Source organism: Xyrauchen texanus, chromosome 25, assembly GCF_025860055.1.
Source record: "Xyrauchen texanus isolate HMW12.3.18 chromosome 25, RBS_HiC_50CHRs, whole genome shotgun sequence".
Classification (NCBI taxonomy): Eukaryota; Metazoa; Chordata; class Actinopteri; order Cypriniformes; family Catostomidae; genus Xyrauchen; species Xyrauchen texanus.
The window spans coordinates 11,948,015-11,956,549 of record NC_068300.1 but is presented as its reverse complement, the minus strand read 5'-3'; the positions used below and the strand labels follow the sequence as shown (position 1 = coordinate 11,956,549).

Below are 8,535 nucleotides of genomic sequence, written 5' to 3'. Positions count from 1 at the left end.
ATGCCAGTGATACACTGACGAGACACTTCCTTCTGTGCCATTGTCTTATTTCCTCAACTTTTCCTTCTCTCTCGCTCCATATCTTTATCTATCCTCTTCAAGAGTTTGATAATGTTTTACTACCATCACTAAGATACTAGCAACAAAATTGTACTGTTATCTTTGGTGTAGCTAAAGACAAAAAATGTATAACTCACAAACATTCAAAGCATCTAACATCAGCGATAAGATGACCTGAACTCCCTCCCTGAAAAAATATATCTTCTGATGCCAAGATAAACTGAGCGACACTATGATATATTGTTTCAGAAGATGGGGGTATTATTTCAATATTGATGAAGGACCTAAAATGTTTAAACAATAATAATTTATTTAAATATATATTTTTTTAAATATACATATCCCAACAATCCAATCGTACGTCAGACGCTTATATGATTGCCAAAGGGATTTTAGGTCTCATTTATACAATATTTACATATTGACTATGTTCGTCACTATACATCATGTACGTCAAAATATACTGAATATATTCCACAGTCATACACTCGTAGTCTCGGACATAAAACTAAAAGCTTTTGGTCACAGATTACCGCAAAGATCCACCTCATAAATGTCTGCTGGCAAACAGAAGCAAAAAGAAACGTTCATGCATTTAATGGGTTTTCAGTGCTAGCACAGAGAAAAGGAAAGCTCATATGAGCGCCATAGTGAACTAAATAATTTCTCGCCATAACTCTGTAGTGTAAACCCCATTGAGGCATGTTGCACGAAAACATCAGTATTGATTTACAAGTCTCATTATCTGATGAAAACAAAATGCAAAACCAAGGCAATCCCTTTTTTTCATAGTGAAATGACTGGAAAACTGTTTTTCTGTTTAGAACACAATGAGCCAGATGTTTTTGGTTTTCATTCTCTGATGTCCTCAATATGCATTTTAAGGTTGGCTCTGAGCAGAGTCCATCAGTCTGTCCTTGAGCAAGTGCATCCCATTATTCTTGGTCCATAACCACTGTCAATTCCATATTCTCTGAACAGCCAGTGTTCTAGACGCGATGTGTTGATAAAGTGGAATGTTGGTTTTTATTTTATTATTCTTATTCTCTTCTCTTGTCTTGTCCAAAAGGCACTTTGCTTTTTTTCTTCTCTGGGTCACTCTGGTTTGGCTTCAACCTGCTTAATAAAGGAAGTGAAATTAAGTGCTGTTTCAGACTTCAGGCTGTGTTGTATACATGTGTGCACTTGGATGCATCTGAAAATTCTTTGCCTTCCAAAATGCCAGAAACAGGATTTGTCACATAGTACTCCCTCCACAGTGGTCTTAGAAGAAAGCACTGAAGACAAGTTCAGACTTAAGTGCTCTCTGTCATCATATACCTGCTTAAATCACATCCATACTCTAAAATACACAGGTGTATCTTTAGTCCCCTTTAACATCTAATCTTGGAAATGTGTTCCCAGTCATAAAAACTTCTACAATGTATCCTCTCTGAATGTGTAGAATAAATCATTTTTGTTGTACTTTTGTAACTGACCTACAGACACCTATGATCTATGACAACTGACCTACTATCATTCTATGCTTTATGCACCAAAACAGGATAGTTCACCCAAACATGAAAATTCTGCTGTCTGAAATCAACCTTCTTCAGTGGAACACAAAAGGATACGTTTGGCATAATGACCAAGTCACCATTCACTTTCATTGTATGGAAAAATTATGCATTGCAAGTGAATGGTGACAAATGAATGGTTGGGTAATAAATATATATATATAGAAGGAACAAGTCAACAAAATGTTGTGGTGATAAACATTATGCCAAAAATTCTGTTGATTGACCTTAACTTGAATTGAACCTGGAATATTTCTTTTAAGATTTTTCATCTGTTTAACCTGAACCTAACCATAAAGTCTAAACCTAACCATGATTTTAACAGAATAACTTTAGTGTACCACGTGAAGAAAAAAAACGTTCAGAACTAAAAAGAGAAGGTATGAGTAACACAGACATTTTCTTTCTCAAAACAAAGTGATGGATAAGAGGCTAGCTAAAACTTGATGCCTGTAATGTATCAATTTGAAATTATTTTGAGTATGTTGATTGGTTGGTCTTTATAGAAATAAAATTCATAACTTTCCTTACAAGCCAAGTCGTACGATATACGATTGTGCCATTTCATATGAAATATTACGTATTTTCATGAGACGATGTTGTCTGCGTCCTGTCCTAGCCCCAATCCCATTCTCCTTACTTAAATTTTCCTTACATACATTCAAAAGGTAAAAAGACCTTAAAAATATATTGAAATTTTTTTAAATGTCTTACCTGGTAAAGTTAACCCTCTTGACACCTCGGACTCCCTGCCAGTCGCGTCAGAAGCCTTGCGCACCTTTTGTAGTCTAAGGACAGGAGTAAAGCTGGATGAGTAGGATAGTCAGCTGGATGAGTCCTGAATGTATGGGCAATACTTTTTCTGTATTAAAAGTCCATGTGCACAGGTATATCTGGGGCACCTAGCCGACATGAGACTGTCATGAACATAAAGCCAGTTTATAGAGAGTCGTGGTGTATGCATTTGGGCAGAGATGTAACCTTGTTGTGAGATCTGAACAGATGGGCATGCTCGGCTGTACTCACATGCAGGGATTGTGCAGTCTCTTGTGTTGTGGTAAAGCCTGTAGACATGCTTTCTGCATTTTGGACTGAAATAAAGAGGACCTAAAAGAAAAGAAAATAGGTCAGAAATCTCTTGTCTTTTTGGTTTTCCTTTATATTTATTTATTTGGCAGACACTTTTATCCAAGGCAACTTAGTGCATTCAAGGTATACATTGTACAAGTATGTATGTGTTTCCTGGGATTCTATCCCTTGACCTTGACCGTTCCATGCTCTACCAGTTGAGCTACAGGAACAACATTATTTTTTTATTTTTGAGGTCACATGATATCTCTCACCTGTTAAGTGTTTTATGATCTTCTCTTTCTTTCGGAGGTCTCTGGGAAAGATTTCTGCAAAGAGAGATAGAAACAGTCGTTCAAAGGTCAAATCCTGGATATCAGTTGATCCTTAGGGAGAGATGATTCTGAAGCTCAGATCAACATTCCCCAGCAATGAAAGCGCTCTGACTGAAGTTTTCACACACCCCGGTACCCACCATGATTACCTCTTCATGCCACTACTATAGCATTTAATTCAACTCAACATGGCCAATACAAATATATCTGTAATTCTTTTTAACATCAGAAACTCTTGCACAAAGGTCTGGTGCTCTCTTTTTTCATAAAATTCTCATTTTACGTGTTTTTATGAACTTCCAAGGTGAAGCCTCTAGTCACTTATACTGTTTACAAGTGCAGCGTGCGTTCTATCCAAATTTACATTTACAAATAGTGTTGACTGGTCATTTGCAACACCAATGGTGAGATTCTGGTTCCTGGGTTGGTTATGTAGGCCATTCGGTGACTTATGAAATGGTAGTCGCAGACGACCAATACCACGTGTCTGACTCAGCACACAACAGGTGAAATGCAAAACTATTTCACATAATGCTTTGAAAGCTAAGACTTAGTGCTTTTTTTTGGGCAAGCCACATATCTTTAACCCTTATATAGGTTATCACAGGATATCTAATTATTTGTATTGTAGATATGAGTACTATATTCATACAAATAACTACACTATCACATTGATTTTCTGTACAACAATGGTGAATTATCAGTATCACATATATTACACATTCTGTTTCTGACTCATGCTGGCACTGATATTTCAGCAATTGACTTGATTTAGATTTGACATTGTTATTTGATGAAGAAACAACATGGATGTAAACTATAGCAAGTACAACACATGAAAAGTATGATATGACTATTGTCAGTTGGGTGTACTACTGAAATTATTTTGCAAGTTGTGCATCTATTTAGACTCAATAAGTGCCTGAAAAAATACTTTAGTGTAGCTTATGTGTGTTTGACAGCCAGTTGCGTCTCATGAAATTTCAGTCTCAAAATAATGAATCCTGTTCTAGGTTTGTCCTGATTTGTTGCATAATCTCTTTCATATATGAAAAATAAAACATCAAACTGACTTGAAAATATTTTGAAAATGTGACGTTATCTGGAAGTTTTGTCAATCCATTTGTGATAGATATACGTGCTGGGTCTCTAAAGACTCAAATATGTAATGGTGTTTGGTGAAATTCCCATGCATATAAAGGTTCAAATGTAGGTCAAAGAAAAAGAAGGCATATGAAGTGTTTCCAAACATTTTGGACACTTAGGCCACACTTAAAATGTATAAATGTTATTGCAGTAGATCAACATGAAAACAAAAAAAAATGCATCTGCAAACAAATGATGCTAGAACTTTTCAGAAATTAAAATTTTTCTTAGCCATTTTTGAATTTACTTTTAAACAACTGGTCCCAACTATATATCAACTTTGTTTGATATGAAGTCAGTTCCATTCAAGTTCACACGAGTGTCATTCATCACATTAACTGCACTGCCTGCCCAAAAAAATTCACATACTCTTAATATTTCGTTGGACCACCTTTAGCTTTTATTTCAGCACGCATTCGTTGTAGCATTGTTTTGACAACCTAATGCAACATCACAACATTTATTTCCATTTAGAGTTGCATTTATTTTTGGCCAAGATCTTGAATTGATGACGGGAGAGTCGAACTACTCCGTAAAGTCTTCTCCAGCACATCCCAAAGACTTTAAATGTGGCTAAATGGGAATAAGCCCATGCCATCAAGGAAGAAAAAAATCCATTGATTGGATAACCTGGTCATTCAGCTGACTTCATTGTATTGATGCTAAGCATTGCTGAGCCTAGACCTGACTAATTGAAGCAACCCAAGATCATAACACTGCCTCCAGAGGCTTGTACAGTGGGCACTATGCATGATGGGTGCATCACTTCATGTGCTTCCCTTCTTACCCTTTGCTTTGGAATAGGGTAAATCTGGACTTTACCACATGACCTTTTTCCATTGCTCCGCAGTCCAATCTTTATGCTCCCTAGCATATTTAAGTAGTTTTTTCCAGTTAGCCTCACCAACAAGTGGCTTTCTTGTGGCCACACCGCTGTTTAGTCCCAATCCTGTAAGATCTCGTTGCATTGAGCGTGTGGAAATGCTCTTACTTTCACTATTACACATAACCATGAGTTCTACTCTTGTGACCAAGAGTTTTAGTGATCTCTGATCATGATCATTCAAGATTTTTTTCCAACCACATTTCATCTGTGAAGCTGACAGTTCACCACTATCCTAGATTTTAATAATCCGTTGAACAGTTCTTAACCTAATTCCAGTGATTTCAGCAATCTCCTTAATTGTTTTCTTTGCTTGATGCAGGCCAATAATGTGCCCCTTCTGAAACATAGTAACATCTTTTCCACAGCCATGGGATATGACATGGTTGTTTAAGTAATGAGAAGCTACACACTGCATCAGTTTGGGTTAAACATGTTAATCACTGCAATAATTATCAAATCATAGACTCTTAAGTATCTTTTTATTTAAATCCAAACAGCAACTTGTGCTTGTGCTACCCTAAATGCCACTTTGGATTGATATTTTGTTAATAAGTGTTGCTGAAGTGCCTAAATACTTCACAAGCTACACAAACTGTGGACACTTACTGTCCTAGCCCCCCACTTACCTAGTATTGTTTCCCCATTCTTCGTTTTCAGATTATGCTTGAAGTCCTTTGGCTGAAGTGCGCGCTCTGTCTTTGAGGTTGTTTGCGCGCGCTCAACGCCAGCGCTGTTTTCCACCTGTCTCATGATGTCTAACATCCGTCTGAACCATGTTTTCTCGTCCTTGTCGACGTTGTTCGCGCTGGCATCGCTGTGTACGGTAGTGCAGATTAACAATATGAGCCCCATGACGACCACCGGAGCCCGCAAGGCGCGCATCGCTCCCGCAACCAGAGTGTGCAAAAGTACGGCACTGCCCAAGTCCTCAATCGTGGTATAGCCTGGTGAGAGGGTGACAATAGTCCACTTATGATGATTTTACGTTAAAAAAAAGTTGGTATGTTTAAACCTAGACTACAGTACCAGTCAAACAATTTGGACACACCTACGCGTTCTTAATTATTGGGCTTTATCCACATTTTAGAATAATAGTAAAGTCTTCAAAATGTGAAATATAGCACAAAAACAGAAAGATATCACAATAGAAATTCTTTGCCTAGATTAATAGGCTACATATGCACAAATTTATTCAACTGACTTCAGAGATGCTTTTAAAAGAGCATTTAAGGTGTTCCCATGTCCTACTCATATATTACAGATATTTTTTTTTTGTTTGTTTGTTTTACAAAAAAAGTTAGTATGTATTGAAACTCATATGTTACATTTCAGAATATAAAGCATTTAAGCATAGCTTTTAGATCAACCGACTTTTCAAGATCACGATAAACATAAATTCAGTCAAGTGTCTCCAAAATTTTGATTGGAAATTTATATCAAGACTTGTAACTCTATAACTAAGTTCTGTAAAGTTAACTGTGGGAATACTACACAATTCGGGGGGTGTTTGCATGCAGTCCATACAAGCGCGTGGATTGTCTCCTAATTTGCATTATTTTTGCATATATGAAGTTTTGATCCAGAGACATAAGTGGAAGCCAGCAAAATTGTGGTGATATGAATATATCTGAGAGAAAGAAACCCCGAAAGAATCACAAGTGGATCCAGTAAACCTACCTGTGGACGCTCGTATCGTGGAGTTACTTTTCCTTAATGCGTTTGGGTTTGGGACGATTGAGCGCGCGATGTATTTTGTTGAGTTTCGTTTGCTCAGTCACAAACACGTGAAGAGAAAAAGAGAGAGTGAGCTATCCTTTAAAGAGAATTGTCCTTTATTATACTCGAGCGTGGGAAGTGTGTGTGGTCGGTCTCTCTTGTGATGTTTCCGAGGCTTGAGGTGAAAACTCCTGAAAGCTCCTTGAGGGCATTGAGCGCGCGCCGCTCGTTCGTGAAATCTCGTAACATTCGCCGTCGATTCACGCCAATTTATTGAGGCTCGCAGACGGAAGGAGTTGTCCCTCCTGGGGTTACATGGCAGAGTCTTTAATTAGAAACGCGTTACACAAACGCCACATCTTCATATTCCCGTTTCTCACCCGCAGCATCACTTTGACTTTTTTTCTTGCCCACTCCATCTCATTAGAGCACTTAAAAAGCTGCGCAGGAAGAGATGTAGGCAATACCAGGAACTGTCCCACACCATTCCACAGACTGGAACTCCGAGAGTGACTGAAAGTCAGGTTTCCCCCTCACACACCACCAAATATCACCATTTCATCCACTCAGATCTCCAGAGGATTGATTCGAGTTACAGATCGATGCCCGGAAGTGGCCGCAGCTGATGTAATTATTGTGCGTAATGGTAATAATAGCAAGAGAGAAACATTCAGCCTTACAGGCCAGTGAAAACTGAGTAGCCTACTATACACCCGTTCGGATTAGTTTGTGTTTGCTTTCGTTCATACCACTCCCTCAAAGCAAAGGAGAACACAGAGCTATTGGCTTCATGTCACTGGCTTCCCGGTCACATTTGACAGTGATTTGTGCGCCCTTTTATACCAACATAGCATTGCCCGGTTAATACCTTTGTTAAACTTGTTCTCTTTGAGACTGTTTGGCATTGTTTACATGGAGACAGATTTACCTGTGTGGATATTATTAGTGAAGTGCACATAAAAGCAGCCGCGAAGGGTTTCAGCATGCCTCTGCACTTGATAAGGTGATTAGTCTTTAGATATCATAAAACCGGGCGTATAGCCAGGAAATTACTTTTGGGTTGGCCTCATTAAAAATGAATGGGCCAAGTTTTCACCCAATGTTTTTTTTATTTTATTTTGTTTACCAAATTTTCCTAAACAACAGAGAAGCGGCACATTCAAACAGTTCTTTCACTCTTTCAGAAATCAGAATTTATGCCTTTTTAAACTATTTTATAAATATATATTTGAAATGTCTGAGTGGGCCTGGGTCTAATTTGGGTGGGCCTAGGCCCACCCCGGCCCACCATTTGCTATGCCACCGACCATGTACAATGAGACCTAAAAGAATGTAAATCTTGGGCAAGGTGTAACCTAGTGGTCACAGATCTGGGCTGGTAACTAAAAATGTGTAGGTTCAAACCCAGTTAAAGGAATAGTCATCATTTACTCACCCTCATGTTGTTCCAATCGTATATTAATTTCTTTCTCCTGTGGAACACGAAAGGAGCTATTTTTCATAATGTCCTAGCTACTATTTTCCATACAATGAAAGTGAATGGGGACTGTATATGTCTTGTGTGCTATATTACAACCATATGAACGATTTTTGTAAGGAACGTATCAAAAATCAGAAAGTCTTGCTCTCCGTTGTAGCTCTCAAATCTCATTCACGCAATGTGTTTTCTAACTTGTCATGTCACTATCCATTACGAGCCATACAAGAACCACAGGCAGGCACTTAATATTATTAGCTATGTTTCCATCCAAGTTGCAAATGTAATTTA

The 8,535-nt window shown here is 38.1% G+C and overlaps 1 protein-coding gene across 3 annotated transcripts; it reads right to left on the bottom strand.

The window, feature by feature from the left end:
• Nucleotides 1–39: 39 nt before the first annotated feature.
• LOC127619278 (ALK and LTK ligand 2a-like) lies at nucleotides 40–7,459 on the bottom strand. Of its 3 annotated transcripts, none has more exons than XM_052092135.1 (6): nucleotides 6,729–7,459; nucleotides 5,678–5,995; nucleotides 2,960–3,013; nucleotides 2,643–2,723; nucleotides 2,331–2,404; nucleotides 40–1,179 (listed from the first exon to the last, which is right to left on the bottom strand). In XM_052092135.1, the coding sequence occupies exons 2-5, from the start codon at nucleotides 5,931–5,933 to the stop codon at nucleotides 2,340–2,342; spliced, it is 456 nt and encodes a 151-aa protein (XP_051948095.1). In that variant the 5' UTR covers nucleotides 5,934–5,995; nucleotides 6,729–7,459; the 3' UTR covers nucleotides 40–1,179; nucleotides 2,331–2,339. The 3 variants fall into 3 exon arrangements, with proteins under 3 accessions (XP_051948095.1, XP_051948096.1, XP_051948097.1); XM_052092136.1 differs by having other exon boundaries at nucleotides 40–1,176; XM_052092137.1 differs by lacking the exons at nucleotides 40–1,179; nucleotides 2,331–2,404 and adding an exon at nucleotides 2,411–2,518.
• Between the last annotated feature and the right edge of the window lie 1,076 nt (nucleotides 7,460–8,535).